Source organism: Pollachius pollachius (genome assembly GCF_949987615.1).
Source record: "Pollachius pollachius genome assembly, chromosome: 20".
Classification (NCBI taxonomy): Eukaryota; Metazoa; Chordata; class Actinopteri; order Gadiformes; family Gadidae; genus Pollachius; species Pollachius pollachius.
This window is the reverse complement of record NC_136953.1, coordinates 540,698-560,697: the sequence shown is the minus strand read 5'-3', so window position 1 is coordinate 560,697 and position 20,000 is coordinate 540,698. Positions and strand designations below refer to the sequence as shown.

The following is a 20,000-nucleotide window of genomic DNA, read 5'->3' as shown; positions in this document are numbered from 1 at the left end:
CCCCTGGTACTCCAGGCCCCTGGTACTCAGGGCCCCAGGTAGATCCGGGCCCCTGGTACTCCGGGCCCCTGGTACTCAGGGCCCCTGGTAGATCCGGGCCCCTGGTACTCCGGGCCCCTGGTAGATCCGGGCCCCTGGTACTCCGGGCCCCTGGTACTCCGGGCCCCTGGTACTCCAGGCCCCTGGTACTCAGGGCCCCTGGTAGATCCGAGCCCCTGGTACTTCCGGCCCCTGGTACTCAGGGCCCCTGGTAGATCCGGGCCCCTGGTACTCCGGGCCCCTGGTACTCCGGGCCCCTGGTACTCCGGGCCCCTGGTCCTCAGGGCCCCTGGTAGATCCGGGCCCCTGGTACTCCGGGCCCCTGGTACTCTGGTCACAGTGTGCTCTGGGCGCTCTGAGTCTTCGCTGCCCCCCCTCTGCAGATCAGCGTATGGTTTCCACTGTACTTCTTGCCCAACGTACCGCCGGTCCCTGCCTTTTAGCCCGCGGACGAGGCAGCGATGTTGAATGCGTCGGATCAAGCGAGCCAATTCCTACCGTCGCTGGAGCGAAAGCGCTAGCAGATGACGGCTGTGAACCGGGGGTCAGGGAAAAGCTATTTCAGGATCGCGTCAACATCTGTTGGATGTGCAGCAGCCATTACGTACGCTGCATGTAAAGCTTGTACATGCCTAAGCAAAGCGGGCAGTTTAAACAGACAACACTCATTTAGTTCATTCTGCGTCACACGTTAGACTGAGAAAAGTGCAAACGCTGGAATCGTTTAAACAACTGCAATAACAGTTCACTTTGATCTTTTATTGAATTCATATTAAATTGGTTTAGATGCATTGTGTGCCCTGGAGAATATCCATTCATGTAGCGCAATTAAAACCAGCGGACACTGAAATAAATTGCTTGCTTCTGAACAGGGTACAATAGAGAAACTAGTTTATTGGTCCTTTCTCCTTTCCTCCATTCCTTGCTTCTGAGCGGTGGTCAATAGAGAAACTAGTTTATTGGTCCTTTCTCCTTTCCTCCGTTCCTTCCATTGCTCGTTGGTGTGATGGACCTCATTACGACTCCACACACAACCGCTGTGGAGGAATATGTGTCGCCGTTGTAGGCCACTGTGCCAGAGGCGTCGTGCTACTTAGAAACATCATCTTCTCCTGATGCACGATGTGTATGCCACACACACACACGCACACGCACACACACACACACACACACAGACAGTTGAACTGGTGCTCTCGCACAGTGGTGTGGGAACTGCTGAACTGGAACAAACGGTGGAACAATGATTGCTTCGGTTCCGTGCCACAGTAATATCATTTAGCGTTTGATTTGACGGCTCGCTGGTTGATCACCGCGACGGGAACCCTCCACTTGGTGGTCCCACCGTGTGCTTTTGTGTGTGTGTGTGTGTGTGTGTGTGTGTGTGTGTGTGAGTGTGTGTGTGTGTGTGTGTGTGTGTGTGTGTCTGAGAGGGTCTGGAACATTACTCTCTGGATTGGTTCATTGTAGAGGGCCTATCATGGGGTCTGCTCATGCTATGATTCTGTGTGTGTGTGTGTGTGTGTGTGTGTGTGTGTGTGCGTGCGTGTGCGTGTGTGTATGATATTACTCTTTGTATTGAATCACGGCCCCTGGCCGTCCTGTTTCCCATCACGCCCTGTGAGGCGCTCCATGCTTGCCCTGAACCATCACACATCTGGATCCCTCACATCTGGGCACTTCATATGCAGGTCATGCGAATCATGTTCTTTTCTCAAAATCTATCAATCATATCTTCTTTAAAATAAATGTGGTGTATAATATATTCAGGAAAAGAAAGGGAAAAAAAATCGAATGAAAGAATGCAAAATAATAAAAGCTCAATGAGGAAACTGCAAATTATTAGATAAGGAAAGAGTGGAAAACACATTTTCTGCCCCTGCATAAACACAGACACACACCCAGACACACACACACAAGCACACACACACACACACACACACACACACACACTGTACCACTGCATCCTTCTCTCCTTCTGTTTCTTGATAGAATAATGGATGCTTATTCTTGCATCTTGCTCTGTCCAACAGCCAGTCAAAATATGCTTTGACTGAACACCAGATGTGCACACACACACACACACACACACACACACACACACACACACACACACACATACACTCACTCACTCACTCACAGATGCACACACACAAACACACACAATTAAGCACACACACACACACAAGCTCTCACACACACATACATGCACGCACACACACACACAGACACACACAAACACACACACACACACACAAACATAAGCACACACACAAACACATACACAAAAATACACACACACACGCGCGGATAGAATCAGGCGGCCGTATCTCAGGGTCGCAGGGCTGATAGGATGCAGGGGAGTGTCTTGTGTCAGGTCGCTTCAAGACACACTGCCTGCAGAAGAAGACATCAGATGTGAGCTGCCTTTCAAAACCCCCCACCACACACACACACACACACACACACACACACACACACAGCCATACTAATGCAGCATGTTTCAGATTCTGATTGGGTTTGCTGTGACCAACACTGTCATGAAACCATGTTGCCAGGTGACAGAGTTCAGCTTTGGTGGCACCTTTAAGATTTCCCACAATTCTGACGGAATCATTTTATTTTCATGGGGAAGGATTTTATCATCATTCATGATGATTCCTTTCATCCTTACCCTCCTCTCCTCCCTCCCTCCCTCCTTCCCTCGTCATCCCCCTCTTCCCTTGCTTCATCCCCTCCTGTATTTCCTACCTTTGCAGATCCTCCTTTCCTCCTCCCACCAATAACGTGCGCTATAACCACATAAATGGTTATAAGTATAAATAATAGCAGACACACACACACACACACACACACACACACACATCCACACGCACACACCCACACACACACATACCATCACACACACACACACACACACACACAGACACACACACCCACACACAGGGTTAGGAGGGTATTGGAGAATGGGCGAGCCGCGGCCCAAAGCCTTACTAAAGATAGATGGAGAGAGAGGAACATGTCAGACTCGATTTATGACCGCTTTTACTCATGCTGTGTATAACATGGTTAGAAGCTGGGAGGGCTTGTGTGCTTATGTGTGTATATTGCTCTGTGTGTGCATTAGACATATTTACTGTGGCGTGTGTGTGTAAAGGAAGAGAGAGAGAGAGAGAGAGAGAGTGTGTGCATTTGACATGTGGGTGTGTCATTTATTTTTGCATCCGTCTACACCAGTGAATAAGTCTTCTGTGTGTGTGTGTGTGTGTGTGTGTGTGTGTGTGTGTGTGTGTGTGTGTGTGTGTGTGTGTGTGTGTGTTTGTGTGTGTGTGTGTGTGTGTGTGTGTGTGTGTACATGCATATCATCCATGGCGTCCTTGGGGGCATTTCTGTTTTTAACTAACATCCAAGAGAGAGAGAGAGAGAGAGGGAGAGAGAGAGAGAGAGAGAGAGAGAGAGAGAGAGAGAGAGAGGGAGAGAGAGAGCAACTGGCCCCCTCAGACTAGATTACCGTGGCCATTTGGGAGCTGATGGAGACGAGCAGAGAGAGGAGCAGGAGCAGAGGATAATGTGGGCCATCAGTACAAAGTGTGTGTGGGTGTTCTGAACGCCAACATGGCCGCTGCCAGGCCACACTAGAGACAAATGCTCTGGTCAGAGAAGCATCATATTGAGGGTGAGCAGCACCGATAGCCCGCGGCCAGCCCTCAGCGCCGCTCTAACGCTGCGTATCGATATGGAGAGTGTGGGATATGCTACGACGTTGTATCATCTGACCCTGTGAGGTAGGGATGGCGGCGGGGTTAAGGACATTCATCTGTCTACCTGTGGGCTTCCTTGAGCAAGATGCTCTAAGCCCAAACGCCGGGCCCTACCTGTGTGTGTCTCTGGAGACCTTCTAAATGGCTGAACAGTAAACTGTGAGCACTACAGAAAGCCACCTAGACTCTGCATAGTCACCCCCCCTCCTACTTATTGTATGTGGTACGTCGTGGCACTTAATGTACGCACATATTGTATGTCCTAATGATTTAAAGTACATAGTTGTGCAGCAATGGGTTAGCCTAGCGATTGTAAGTGTTTAACCCTTGGTTCTATGAACATCCTTACTGCACCGACAGCGATATATTGTTTCTTCTGACAAAAGTACTTATTGTAAGTCGCTTTGGATAAAAGCATCTGCTAAACACACTCAATGTTAATGCAAATGTAGAGCAATGAGCTACTGACTGGAGCACTTCCTGGTTGGGAGGAAGTTGACCTTTCAGCCATGTCGTCATCTTACCAATCAAGTTCAGGCCAAACACTTCAGATTGTTGACATGGGGAATTAGGACTAATATATGCTCGCCTAACCGGATATGATGTGGTTAATGCTGTGAACACTTCCTGTTTTAGGAGAAAATACTAATATGTTTGGAGTGAGTTGCTATACAAATAGTGCTCACAGGAATGCTTGATTTATTCATTCTGTTATTTCTATACTTCTATTGTGAGTAGTGCAGGGATTATCAACATGGCAGTTATCCTTCGCCAAAGATAACATTGGAAAAGGCAATCCTACCATTCCTGGAGAACTGGAGATTTCCTCAGCAAGGAGGCCCTCATTAAACATGTCAGACATTACCCAATGTTCAATATCATACTGAACAAATGCCTCTTCACATGCCTCTGTGGTTTGGTTCTGTGTCTCCTCTCTTCTGCAGAAACGGAGGCAGAGAGGAACGCCCTGAAGGAGCACGTCTACCCCAAGCTACGAGACTTCTGCAGGGAGAACTACGGCATCGAGTTCCAGGTAACGGCTCCTGGCTGTCATGTGGAGGTTTACTAGGGTTCAAGCATGGAAGGTACAGGCACCTGTGGTTATTGTTGTTATCATTATTCCACCACTTTCACTGGTTCAGCATGTTTACCTGGCTCACTTTTTATGTCGCTTTGCACACTGATCAACATTGATCAATAGAAACCTTAAATTGCTCCCCTATAATGCTCCTTCTTCTTGTTATAACATTGAACAATGTGCTTCCATTTTGAATCTCTAAAGCATCCTTTTACCCAATCATCTTAGACAATACTTTCTATATTAAGAAGTCCAGCTTTATTTTGGTGCCCTAGACTCATAGTCATTATTAAAAGTTATCAAAATAGTTAAGAAATTCGAAACAATCTGGCTTCTCCAGCCAGGAGTGTTTTTTTTTAATTAAGGAAATTGAAGAACCAAGTGTAATGATGGTCTTTGTTGTCTCGCTACTTATTGGACCGATTTGGCCTCATGGGGGTACTATAGCTATAAAACCCAATGCCCTTAGTCTGAACCTAACCAACATCATGGATCTTGAGGCTCAACATAACGTCTGCTCAAGTAACCCCAAAAAATAACAAATATTTGGTGGGTCTTAACGGTGGGTCTTTTTTAATCCAATCTCCCTCAACCTCACCAAGTATTGATTCCTAGCTCAAGGGATCAAGATTAGCCGACTATATTCACCATAGCTTTCTACGTATTGCTCTTTCGACGTATTGCTCGGACAGCGATCATGTGGTGTACTCATGTGGAGAGTACACCACATGATCGACAAAAGGATGAACATGCCATTTATTAAACAGAGGGGAAAGGGGGAGGAAGCAGAGAAACCTTCTTCCAGTCCATTGTATCAGTCCTCCAACCTTGCGTGACTTTTTTCTGATGAGACAAAGTTCACTAACTTTCAAACATTGAGTTATTTTAATATTTTAAAAGCGTCTCTTACCCGCCTCTCTCTCTCCTTCTGTATTGATGTGGGCTTCTTGATTGGCAGTAGGCCTCAGCTGGCTGGTTGCTCATTGACCCCGGCTAGCTCCTGTCTGTCCTCGTCTGCTAACACTTATTGATGGTCAGGGCTTTGTGGCCTAGTTCATCTCAGACTCTTTCAGAGACAAAGCGAAGGCTTCGTTACAAATCGCATACTTTCTTCTTACTTGTAGTACATACTATACAAAGTACGCACTTCTGCACAAAGTATGCAAACAATTGGGAAAAACTACGGGTGATGTCACTGATTAGCACACCTGTAGCGCCATGGCTCAGGCCATGTGACGTACCTTGTGCTGCAAAGCATTGTGGGGCAGAAGAGCCTCAAACATTCTGGCTTCTATACTGCGAAACGCGACCGGATGTAGTAAAACATCCTGGTGTTTTTGGCTTGCTGTATTTTCCGTACTTTGTATTGGGAAAGACTAAATATTTCTCTGCCGTACTAAAGAGTATGGTTGCATGGGTAATGGAACGCAATGTCCCACTATGACACAGGTGTGATAATCAAACGGTCCCCACTTTAGCTCACGGTTCAAACGGTTTTCACTATTGATTTTCCTGACAGCTTATTGCTGCATTGCAGCTATATGTGTTGTGAATTGAGGTTTTATTATTATTTGATATGTTGTACTTTAAGGGTAATTAGAGTTGCTTTTGGGGTAGTTTTAGTGAGATTTTTTAATGAGCAGGTAGGTGTCAGAGCATCAGGCCCAAGGACGCCTGCGTAAACCTTTAGGGTTTGATCCCTGCACAACTCAACCATCAGGTTCTATTCTTCATGTGTGAAGAATCGTATTCTTCAGAGTAACATAGCTGTGAAAAAGGTCGGCTCTTTTTGCTGAATTTGAAAACGTAGTCAATGTATCCCTGGCTTGTGTAAGACTGCTTGCATAGAAGTGCAAACATCAAACGTATGACACATTGAGTCAAATCTTTGACTGCAACCATTTAGGAGGACTTTACATCCCTGCTTGAGGCTGTTTGCCTGTGTGTGTGTTTGAGTGTGTCACCATCGTATGGCTCAAAAAGGTTGTGATTGGTGTCAGCCAACGTGGCCCAGATCCTAACCGTGACCTTAATCACAGAGACTTCCCCGATCCAAAAAACCAAAGATCAACAACTGAACCCTAACCACCTCACCCACCATCCCAAATCAGGACCAGTAATCAAACCCAGACCGCTAACAGGAAGTGTCCTCAGAATACCGCCTGCTCATTCCCTGCCCTCTGGGTCTGTGAGCGGCAGGCCGGAGATAAGGACGGTCCATCCTGTGAGGTCTGGACAGACAAGAGCTGCTGTGTGACCTCGGGCATCCCCGTGCTTCTGCCTTTGTTTCAGAGCAAATTGATCCTGGTTGGGTAGCAACCGGGCTGTGGACAGTGATCACGGAACGGGGGGGGATCGGAGGAAAAAACAAGCAAGAAGGAGGGAGGGGAGAGAGAGGGGGTAGGAAAGGAGGTAAGAACAGAGGTGACAGAGAGGATGGGAAAGAGAAAGGAGGAGAGAGGTGAGGTGGGCATGGGAGAGGGCGCAGAGAGGGAGCCGGAAGGATATAAAAAGAGAGGGAGAGAGTGGGGGAGAGAGACAAAGAGTATGCAAGGGAAGGGAGGAAGAGAGGGAGTGAGGTGATGAGAAGAGACACAGGGAAAGGTTCTGGATAGAGGGAGAGAGCGGGGGACAGCGAGGGAGGAAGGGGGAGGGAGGAAGGCATTGCGAGGGTGTTGTAAAGGTTTGTTCAGTGGATGCAGAGGAGTCCTGGCGCCTCCCGGGCCCCGACACAGATCCTGAGGGGCCGCCCTTCGCTGTGTGTGTTTGTGTTTGTTCTGACGAGAGAGCTGCCTTAATTATTCTACGCTCCCCCGCTGGCTGCACGCGCCGTGTCCGGGCGGATTTCTCTCTCATGAAACCCATTGACTGGTGAATACTAATGAGCAGCGTAAGCGCTGCGGTCTCTATCCCGTCTTGTGTATTGGTACAATAGCGATTAGAGTGATTGACCCCTGCTGCTGCTGAGAATTATCCCTGGCTCAACTCATTCAAACCACCAGCTCATATCGTGCTCACTAGGAGAGAAGGGGATTTAGTTTCTTTGCCAACAATCTACCAGAGGAAAACTAAATCTGCTAATGACGTTCTTAGTTCAGCTTCTTCCAATCAAGGAGATAGTATCTCTGTGATTCATTTTTTTGTCTTGTTTTGGGGGGTTTAGCTGAAAACTCTGTCTACACTCGCGTCGATAGTTCAGAATTGTTCATTAGAACCGACGTCCAGTTAAGAAAACAATCCGTCGACCCTCTGGGCAGATCTGTGCCCCACCAATCCATCTTATCTCCATGTGTCTTCAGAGCAAAGTGAGGAAGATCTCACCAATCAGTTCCAGACCGGATCTCCACAGAAGAGACTGAAACTAGTAGTACCTGCTCATGGTATCAGAAGAGGTTGCATTACCACGATGAACGGTGGTATTGTAGTAGTGTTCAGTTTGAACCTCATATCAGTCTATCTCTGGGCCTCCCTGAGCCAGAAGCCCTCGACCCGACCCTACCTCCAGCAGGACTTCTGATCATTAATACAATCACCTGCTGACAGACTGCTGAGCAGATATCACCTCATCGTCCGGGCCTTCCCTGTCCAGCACAACACACCTTAAGGAGCACCAGCTTGCTCCTGGTGCAGACCACAGAGATCAGGGGAGGAGGAGGAGGAGAAGGAAGAGGTAGGAGGAGGAGGGAGGGGGAGGGGGAGGGATGAGGAGGAGGAGGGGGAGGAGGAGGAGGAGGAGGAAGAGGTAGGAGGAGGAGGACGACGAGGAAGAGGAGGAGGAGGAGGAGGACGAGGAGGAGTGAGCGTGAGCTGGCTTCGGCGTCGCCCTGGCAACCTGCCTCCGTCAGATGACTCAACCCCCAGCCGTGCCTCGCGTGCCAAACTGATTAAACAGAAAGCCTCGCCGTTAATACCGTGAATCACTTACAGTGGAACCCCCCACACACACACAAACACGCACACACGCACGCGTGCACACACACACACACAGCCCGCAGCCATTTGTAGAAATTGGCTGTTCAGCGAAAACGGAATCCTAGAGGTGGATGACGCAGTGTGTGTGTGTGTGTGTGTGTGTGTGTGTGTGTGTGTGTGTGTGTGTGTGTGTGTGTGTGTGTATGTTATGGTTACAGTGCCAACTTATAGTCAATTGTAGTTTATTGGATTTCTACACAGTATATTATGCACACATACACATACTTGCATTCCCAAAAATTGGGAATGCAAGTATGTGTATGTGTGCATAATATACTGGGAAATTAGCATATTTTTTTTATATATAGTTGTAAGAGGTGGCTATTGAATAGTTATATCTATCCGATCGATGAATCATTAAACACAAACACACACACACACCCAAAATCATACATATTATGATGTGGTAGAAACCATTTTCTGCCCCTGCATAAACACACACACACACACACACACACACACACACACACACACACACACAGTTCTCCACTCAGCCGGTAAAGTGAGGTGCGATGCAGATTGTGGTGGTTGTCCCTCAGACGTCGGCTGTGGCTGACGGAGACACAGGCGAGTTGAGGACAACACCGTTGGGTGTTGGGCTCGTCCTTTGAAAGGGAATTACGTAACGTTTAAAATATCTAAAAACAATCGGAGGGCATTACTGCAACAACAGAAAATCAAAAGCTATGTTGTTATTAATGAGATAATTATCATGTTAATGCGTAAAGCTGAACTTATTGAACATATCTGTAATAACAACAAACGTTTCATTTCATCACTTTAATATGTGATAGTGAATTTAGAATTACTAATTAGAGGAAAGGGTATCTGATGTCTCTTAAACTGAACATGAGCATAACAAGAGCTCATGCACTTAGGGCTACACCGAAATGAATCTATTCATTGCTCAAGGGCAGTAAACTCTTGATGTCTCTTAAGCCTGGAAGAAAGTAAACCTGAATTCATTCTACAACTCGTGGCATAACCTTGCAAATATCTCCGTATTTGAAATACCTTATGAGCTTCATTGTTTTTATGAATAATTCAGATTAAGGATTGCTTCTCGTATGAATATGATAGTTAGGGTTAGTCAGTTAGTAAAACCTTATTCCAGTAGGGAGGTCATTTATGATTTGATATTTCAGTATGTGTGCCAGCCACCAAGCTAATGCAGAATCTCTCAGACACTGACTTTACTTGGGCTGTCAAGGCTAATCGATATATTGCAGTGATAATTTTTATTTACTATTTAAAATGGGTAAAATCCTATTTAATCTAAGAGCCGTGCACAAAACAATGATTAGCTCTCGCTCTCTCTCAACACACTGACACCTGTCTTTGAGTCGCCCCCTCTCTCAGTTCCCGATCAGACTCAGAACAGGACGGTGTGCGGTGTGTCAGTTTAACCTGTGTTATAGACAGCCTATGTTGAGTCAGTTTAAGATGTGTTATAGACAGCCTATGTTGAGTCAGTTTAAACTGTGTTATAGACAGCCTATGTTGAGTCAGTTTAACCTGTGTTATAGACAGCCTATGTTGAGTCAGTTTAAGCTGTGTTATAGACAGCCTATGTTGAGTCAGTTTAAGCTGTGTTATAGACAGCCTATGTTGAGTCAGTTTAACCTGTGTTATAGACAGCCTATGTTGAGTCAGTTTAACCTGTGTTATAGACAGCCTATGTTGAGTCAGTTTAACCTGTGTTATAGACAGCCTATGTTGAGTCAGTTTAACCTGTATTATACAGTCTATGTTGAGTCAGTTTAACCTGTGTTATAGACAGCCTATGTTGAAAACAGAAAACAGCCCAAGCTGTTTCCTTATGTTTCTCCAAGCTCTATATTATGTCCTAAATTCCCATGCGGTCAGCGCTCCTCCCCTTCATCTCTCAGCCAATCAGGACCTGATGCACTAACTAATGAACATCTTCATTCATGCTTGTCGCTTGTCTGTTGGTCCGTCCTCCAACCTGTTACCTCCTGGGCTACACCTCATACAGTGTCCACAGCTGTTTGAGTAGTGGAGGCATCTGATAGTTGGTTAGCAAATTAACCTTAATTGTAGCTGGTTCATTGGAATTCAAGGACTTAAATTGACTAAAGCTACCCTGAATACAACCTTTGTCTATGAACTCGTCCGTGAACATGATTGTCTGAGTCACGTCAGATCCATTTTCACAGGCCATGGTGGGGAGGACAGAAACACCTTCACATCTCCTTAAACTGCCTATTTGGTTATTTTTTGTTTCTTATCAATGTTGTTGATTGAGAGACCCCTAGTGGCAGAAATTATACCTTTAAATCACCTTTACCTACCTTCCAAGTAGGACAATGCATTTCCATTCGTGAGCTAATGCCATCACCCAGAAAATATTTGTTGTTTAACCAAGTGCTTTAGATACATTAAATGAAGGCGACACTCTGATTAAGGTTAATTTGAATTTATGCCAAATTCAAAGCTTTTATGTAACTTTTAATGTACGGTTCATTAGTCATTCATTTTGAATGACTAATGAAACTCACCCTCCTACTCCCTTTCTCCATGATGCTGTCTATCAGTCAGACAATAATAAATAAATAAATAAGAAACTAATGAGGCGACATAAGCTGTCTGATAATTTGAACTTTTGGAAAACAACTTGTTTTTTTAAATTTGACATTTCCCCCACCTGCCTTCCGGTTGACCTTTTCAGTCTTTAGTTTTCTTTGTTGGAATGTCAGGAAAACCTATTCCTCCGGGCCGTGCCAGAGGCCATTGATTGTTCCCTGGCCCGACTCTAGAATCTAGACACATGTTATTGTTGGAGAGAATGTCTAGTATGTGGGAAATCTTTTGCCCTTCCCAAATAACAGTCCGCTGATGAGTTTGAACATCGATTTTGCTGTGGGAAACCAGCAGATATGATATATACCAAAGCATGGACTGGTCTGTTTTTTTACGCTCTAGCCTGGTACCGTTATGTGTTATTATGTTGTGTTCGCTAAGTGGCCAATTGATTAGGTGTTCTTAGATATTGACTTGGAAATCGTTCTTAGATATGTGTTTGACAGTAAAACCATCTCTGTGGACAAACAACAGATCGATCAAGGTCATTTCCTGAAGATGTAGTTATTAGTTGGGGTTAAGTTCCTTACTAAAGAACCAGTGACCTAGGATGAGAACAGATCCTACTGGCTGAGCGTCTGTCTGGAATGAGTTCCACGACGGGCCGCACAGCGAGGGAAGAGGCAGTCGACCTGCAGCGCTCCCAACATCCCACCAAGGACGTTCCTCAAAGCCGCTCTCGTCCAATCAAACGTTGCTCTTACGCAAGCAACAGCAGCAACACCCCCGCCCACATCACCGCTCAGAGGAGAGAGGAGGAGGAGGAGGAAGGAGAGAATAAGGAGGAGAGGAAGATTAAGGGCTTTACAGAAGTGGAGGAAGAGCAATGAAGAAGGAAAAGATTGAGGATGAGGACAGTAGAAGCGACAGAAAGAAAAAGAGAGAGAGAGAGAGAGGGGGGAGAGAGAGAGAGAGCGAGAGAGAGGGGGGGGGGAGAGAGAGAGATGGAGAGAGAGGGCGAGAGAGGGAGGGAGAGAGAGAGAGAGAGAGAGAGAGACAGGGGGGGCAGGGTGGATGAAGGGGAGAAAGAATAAGCAAAGGAACAGAAGGATGGAGGGAGAGGAATTGGAAAGAAAGAAAGCAGGAGTAACTGGAGAAGGAGGTGGAGAACGGGGAGAGGAAGAGACGGGAAACAGAAGGGTACGTGTCTTAGCCAAACCGCCACTTGGTTATGATTTTAATGAGGTCTGCCTGATTGAAAATAACTTGCCTGACTAATCTTGTGTATGGCAGTGCTTCCTTTGTCTGGCAAAGACCGTGTCAGTATGGTGTGATTGCACTCGCTGTGTATTTATGTCCCCCTCTCTTGGATGTGGGCCTTCCTCCCCAGACTCCTTTTGGCTCACTCTCTTCTTCTGAGTGACTTTATCCCTCTCTCTCTCTCTCTCTATCACTCTCCTCTTCTGACTGACTTTATCCCTCTCTCTCTTTCTATCACTCTCTTCTTCTGACTGACTTTATCCCTCTCTCTCTCTCTCTCTCTCTCTCTCTCTATCATTCTCCTCTTCTGACTGACTTTATCCCTCCCTCTCTCTCTTTCTATCACTCTCCTCTTCTGACTGACTTTATCCCTCCCTCTCTCTTTCTATCACTCTCCTCTTCTGACTGACTTTATCCCTCCCTCTCTCTCTTTCTATCACTCTCCTCTTCTGACTGACTTTATCCCTCCCTCTCTCTCTTTCTATCACTCTCCTCTTCTGACTGACTTTATCCCTCCCTCTCTCACGTTCTATCACTCTCCTCTTCTGATGACTCTCTCTCTCTCTCTCTCTCTCTCGTGTTAATGGGTGAAATATATCCCATCCTCCGGCAAAGGCCCCCTATTGAGGCCACACCAAGCGGCTTTTAGTTACCAAGCTTCTTGGCCTACCCACACACACACACACACACACACACACACACAGACACTGATCTACACACACACACTAAATCCTCCGCCCCAGGTGTAAGTGTGTTATGATAGGCTCGCTCATCCGTCTTCATCATCATCTCTCTCTCTCTCTCTCTCTCTCTCTCTCTCTCTCTCTCTCTGTCTCTCTGTCTCTCTCTCTGTCTCTCTCTCTGTCTCTCTCTCTGTCTCTCTCTCTGTCTCTCTCTCTCTCTCTCTCTCTCTCTCTCTCTCTCTCTCTCTCTCTGTCTAAACCCTATCTCAGCCGCCCACCTCCTCGCCCTAATCAGAACAAATAAAAAGTCCATTAAGTTTGCCGGAGTCGAGTGGAGCGCGCAGGACTCAATTAGGTGCAGTGATTGTGGGTGAGTGATGCGGGAGGAAATGTTTTTCCGTCCCTGTAGGAGAGGCCTGGTCCAGACGCTGGCACAGGTGTGTTAGTGGATGGCACTAGCCATGGCTGGACTGAAAAGACTTGTTCAATACACATCTGATTATTATGCTATTATCCTCCTCCTCCTCCTGAACAATAAGCTATTATGATAGCTTATTGTTGTGATGGAGAACGAAGGACGAACCTGGAATTGCGTCTGGTTTTTAGTACCCTCACATCGGACCAGCAGGCCCAAAGCTTCCACCAGCGCGGCCTCTCCTCCTTCATATGTCCTTTATAGATGTCTTAGCTCAGGAAAATGCACTAGCATCCGACAGGTTGACATCGCGGACAGCTAGACAACCCGTTAGCATCGGAGAGCTAGGCAGCATGACATAATTTTGATAGCACTTTGTGGACACACATGGGAACTGAGCTAGATCTAAACCAAACTAGCCAGGAATGGGAGGTTTACTGTCCCTGCCATTCATAAACGTCCACAGATATCTCCTCTGCTGTCAGGTTGGCGGTAGTGGCCCAGCACCTTTCTACCACCGCCTCCTGACTCCCGCTGTCTAAGGTGCCGTCCTTTTTCTTGCAGCGCTGCAAGTTTGTCAGTCATTGTAGATGAAAGAGGGGCAGCTCCCCTCGTCTGAGCTAGCTAGCTAAATCTGCAGAGCAGCGACGCGTAGAGGAAAGAGACAGCTGCCCCGGAGCTGGCTGATTCAGCACTTCTTTTCCTCCTCTATCCCCCCCCCCCCCCCCCCCATCCAAACATTGGTCCACCTTTCACTGCGCTTCACCACTCAAGGCTTCGAGGGATTCACGGCAACGTGCTCTGAAGCTAACTGCGGCGCGGCGGCAGCTCCAATGAAGAGGGGAATGACCTGGAGGCGCCGCCACCAAATGTCCCACGCCGCGGCTGATAAATCACCCGGGACAACAAACAAGAGTGTGCCCTGTGCTCGCCGCTTAAGGTGTTAGAGTGCTTCCCCCGCCGTGGAGAGTCCTACGAGTTGAGGGGATGAACACGTTGCACATCTTGTTTACAACGCCTGCCTCCGACTCTGCTCCAGCTCTACATTTACATTTTTCCCATTTAGGGGATTTTTGCTGACGCTTTTATCCAAAGCGACTTACAACCATTCATACACACATTGACACACCGCCGGCGGAGTCAGCCACAGAGTCAGCCACGCAGGGCGACAGCCACGCAGGGCGACAGCCACGCAGGGCGACAGCCACGCAGGGCGACAGCCAGCTCGTCAGGAGCAGGCAGTTTGAGGGGTCTTGCTCAGGGACACCTTGACACTCAGCTAGGGCACGAGCCACTTGCGACCTGTTCAATGCGGTCTTGAAGACCCCCCGTACTGCCACTGGGGGGACGGCGTCACTGGCCACACTAATTGACAGATCCCTCTCTCACACACACACACACACACACACCCTCACTATCTGAGGCTCCCACCCGGGGCTGATTGTAGTCGCAGCTCTCTGACTGTCGACACAACTCTGACAAATCAGTCGGAGGGAAGACCCCCACAGTGCTGTGTGTGTGTGTGTGTGTGTGTGTGTGTGTGTGTGTGTGTGTGTGTGTGTGTGTGAGTTTGGCCAGAATCAGCAAAGAGTGCATGAAGGTGACATTGTTTTCACAACACATGTGGTCACTCACATGTGCCACATGCACATGCACATGCACATACAGACTGTGATTGAGGATTGGTGTGTGTGTGTGTGTGTGTGTGTGTGTGTGTGTGTGTGTGTGTGACCTCGGCCTGATTTGAAAGCCCCTTTAGATTGAGGAGTTTTTAATAGTGGCTAAATTACAGTTTAGTAACAGTTTAGTCTCGTCTTGATCCGTTTATTCTATTGATCCATTCTCTGATTGGTGGACTTTCTGTTCTTCTCTGAAATCCCGTCTGGGATGATGTCCGGGATTACATCCAAGGTACCATCTCAGCGTTTTCATTGTTTGTCATGTAACTCAGCTGTAGACTTGACTGCGTTGCTAACTGCATGTCACGCACAGTTGAGGTAAAGCAAATGGGGATGTTGTGTCGAAGGGAGGATATAATTAGAACAAAATACTGTTTGGCATAGGTGTGGAAAATACTCAGAATGCCTCCACAAAGCCAAGTGTCAGAGTATGACGTATGAAGAGTAAAGCATCAGTAGGTATTCATTGTTAATGTTGATCATTTTGTTTAACATGAAGTCTTGAAAATGCAAAGGTTCAGAGAAACAATGGAGGGAGGAGTATGCCTAGCAAGGTGTAGTCTGACTGTCCACACAAAGGCCAAAACTAGAGGAGAGGAATGCAGTGGATCAATATAGGAGCCACATATTGTTATTAAGTCAGGATTAACGCATGCTGGTTTAGTCCAGATCCAAAGCAGTGTGTTCTTAACCACAGACAGTCAAACACGGATCATTCCTAGTTCTTCTTTCTGAATCTATAGCTATTTATACTGAATCGTATGTATGACCATTTATGTGCCATGTATACAATATACTGTATATTCACAATTATTAGTGTAATTGATATTTGTCTGTATACAACCGTGTGTGTGTGTGTGAGTGTGTGTTCGTATGTGTGTCTGTATACAGACATATGACCCTGTGTGCGTGCATGTGTGCGTGTGTGTGTCTGTATCCATCCATATGACTGTGTGTGTGTGTGCGTGTGTGCTTGTATGTGTGTGTCTGTATACATCCATATGACTGTGTGGGTGTGTGCATGTGTGTGTGTTCGTATGTGTGTGTCTGTATACATCCATATGACCGTGTGTGTGCATGTGAGTGTGAGTTCGTATGTGTGTGTCTGTATACCTCCATTTGACTGTGTGTGTGTGTGATGTGTGTACCTCCATATGACTGTGTGTGTGTAATGTGTGTACCTCCCTATGACTGTGTGTGTGTGTGATGTGTGTACCTCCCTATGACTGTGTGTGTGTGTGTGTGTGTGTGTGTGTACCTCCCTATGACTGTGTGTATGTGTACCTCCCTATGACTGTGTGTGTGTGTACCTCCCTATGACTGTGTGTGTGTGTACCTCCCTGTGTGTGTGTGTACTTCCCTATGTGTGTGTGTGTGTACCTCCCTATGACTGTGTGTGTGTGTACCTCCCTGTGTGTGTGTGTGTACCTCCCTATGGCTGTGTGTGTACCTCCCTATGACTGTGTGTGTGTGTACCTCCCTATGACTGTGTGTGTGTGTACCTCCGTGTGTGTGTGTACCTCCCTATGGCTGTGTGTGTACCTCCCTATGACTGTGTGTGTGTGTACCTCCCTATGACTGTGTGTGTACCTCCCTGTGTGTGCGTGTACCTCCCTATGGCTGTGTGTGTACCTCCCTATGACTGTGTGTGTGTGTACCTCCCTATGACTGTGTGTGTGTGTACCTCCCTGTGTGTGCGTGTACCTCCCTATGGCTGTGTGTGTACCTCCCTATGACTGTGTGTGTGTACCTCCCTATGACTGTGTGTGTGTACCTCCCTGTGTGTGTGTGTGTGCAGGTGGTGGACCTGTACTGGGGCGTGGACCCTGAGGAGTGGGAGAACCCGGACCTCCAGCGCCTCCGGATGAAGCTCCTGGAGGAGTGTCTGAAGACCTCCGCCGGGCCCTGCTTTGTGGTGAGGACACACACACACACACACACACACACACAGCACAGCACAGACACACACGTGTCCACCCCCTTCGGTCGTGGCAGGCCTTTCCGTCACCACGGTGAGACAGGCTTTGAACACATCAGCACGCAGACGGCCCGCTGAGCAGAGGTCAGCCCCGGCGGGCCGCGTCCAGAGACCCCTGTGGTGTTCCTCTACGGGGGGCTCGCTGTCTGAGACACACAACCACACCCAGCAACACAATGCTGTTGGGTTAACAACGTTCTGTTGCTGGGGGTGGTTGTTGTCCGGGCAACCACCTTTATGTGTTTTATGTTTTATTTTACTTTTATGACGGCGTGATGTCTGCAACAAACACGGATCGAGACTCTAGATCAATAATACAACGGCTGCATTGCGATGTAGGGGGTGTATAAATCAAGCTTTGATTGATTGGCTAATGAAAGGCATCAAATCAATTGCTCGATGCCAGCTCCTTAATCCCACTCAGATGAATGGTCCGTCCACCAGCTCTAGTGGAATCTGCAGACTTCTCAAATGAGGACAGGTTGCTTGTGGATAGGGTTGACTGGTGCGATCGCGTTCACTAGCATGAACCCACACATCATCACACCTCGTGTGTCAAATCTGAATCCAGAATATTCCAGAAGAAACCCTCTGAATGCATCGTTTAACCAAACGGCTCAAAGCCTTCCTAAGCTCAGTATCCAGCCATGACCTTACGTCTCCGTGTGTGTGTCTGTGCATGTGGGGCTGTCTATGTGTGTGTGCGTGCGTGGATGTGAATAGAGTGTCTGAACGGCGCTGTACGGCCCAGTGAGATGAATAGAGGATGTCAGTATGGACCAGGCTGAGAGGCGCTAGCGCTGCAGACCCAGACGCCGTCGTGGAGGCAGACCTCACACATTATTCATGCTGACATTTGAGCGATGTGCTTGAAATTATTTTGGGCCACCTACCGAGAGAGAGAGGGGTAAAAAGAAAGGGAAGAGGAGGGAGAGTGAGGGAGACGGGAAGCAGATGGAGCCAGAGAACGTCGCAGTGAATTATTCAGAAGGAGCGGGGAGATTCACGGGGTTGTAATTGAGGCGAGGGCGCGAGGAGAAGTGGTGCATGATGGGTCAGGGCCCTGTCACCATCACCCGTTCATACCTGCTACCCTGGATATTTTACCAAAGCTCTGACACACACTCCACACACACACACTACCCACTACACACTCGCACGCACACACACACACGGTCAACTTTGAGCGAGAATAAAAAGTGTAATATCTTATTTTTCTGCAAGAAATTATTTAAGAAGAAGGAAATAAAAATGCTACAGATATCTTGGAGATTCTCATTTTTATTTTTAAAATCTTAAGAAAACAACTGAAGTTTCTAAGTTTCCCGAGGTCCTGGAATGAAGGGTGCCACAGGAGCGTGTGGAGTGTAATGGGAGGGGGGTGGTCTTTGATCAGGGGGGCCTGCTTCTGATGACAGTTCTGGAGTAGCTCAGTGTTGTCCCCACAGAGCAGGTGTGTGTGTGTGTGTGTGTGTGTGTGTGTGTGTGTGTGTGTGTGTGTGGGAATTTAAATGCCACCAGCCCTGATATTACGATCATTGATGAGAACAAATGTATATATATATATATATATATATATATATATATATATATATATATATATATATATAAATATAAATGTGTTCATTCTGAAATTGGATGCTGCTTGATTCATGTCTAGAGGAGGCTGATATTTTACCAAAGCTGGTAAAATATCACCCTCTTGTACAACAAATATCTGACCTTAACTACAAATGTCATTATCTGGCACTTATCTTTGGCAGCCTGGGCCATGTGGGTAGGCTTGTCGTTAGGGGTCTCAGGATAGTTGGCTTTACAAGAGCAAGGGAACAACAACTTGCCAAATACTGCTCAATATCCTCCTATATGTTCATTCATAGTCTGCTGTCTGAACTGTCATCAGACTCACATTGCTGGATCATGGAGCAATGTTTTGTATCTGTAACATTTATGTCCTTATGTACATTTATTATGAATTGCGGACATAAATAAAGAAGTTAAAATGTGTGTTTGTGTGTGTGTGTGTGTTTTTGGGTATGTTTGTGTCTGTGTGTGTTTTTCCTGATGTTTGTCAGAGAAAGGCTGAGGCTGCTTACTTTAGATGACAGCAAATGTCTGTGTTCAATTCACCAGATAGAGAGAAAGAGAGAGTTACACAGTGATTATAAAGTGATACACTGGGCATCGAACCCAGTACCTCTGGCTTGGAGACACTAGACTAGACTGACCCAAAGATTCTTTACAGTTTTTCTCACTCGCTTTGGTACATTTCTCGAATCATCCTCGACATTTGCAAAACAGTAAGAGCATTTCTCAAAACAATTCGTTCAAATAGCAAATCACTGTGGATTACCTGCAAAAGACAGTCTCTTGCTCTGAATCATTAGTTCATCTCTCAAAATTAAATATCTGTGTCAATGAACATGTCAGTGCCATCAGAATGACAAGTCCTTATGTCATTGCGTATGGATAAGACAGTCAAATTGCTTAGTCATGTTGTCAATATAACAGTATTCTGGAGGGATGTTCTGATGCAAGCTATGGCTAAAGTTTTGAAGACAATTATTGTAAATTCTAAGTTACACCTTAATGTATGT

General features: G+C 46.8%; 1 protein-coding gene across 1 annotated transcript in view; it reads left to right on the top strand.

The window, feature by feature from the left end:
- nwd2 (NACHT and WD repeat domain containing 2) overlaps positions 1–20,000 on the top strand; it is a gene marked incomplete at both ends in the record, with an annotated part of 48,728 nt that overhangs the window by 10,093 nt on the left and 18,635 nt on the right. The window contains 2 exons of the mRNA XM_079757624.1: positions 4,742–4,830; positions 17,224–17,340. Of these exons, the coding sequence (XP_079613750.1) occupies positions 4,742–4,830; positions 17,224–17,340 (206 nt within the window). The remainder of the gene's footprint in view (positions 1–4,741; positions 4,831–17,223; positions 17,341–20,000) is intronic.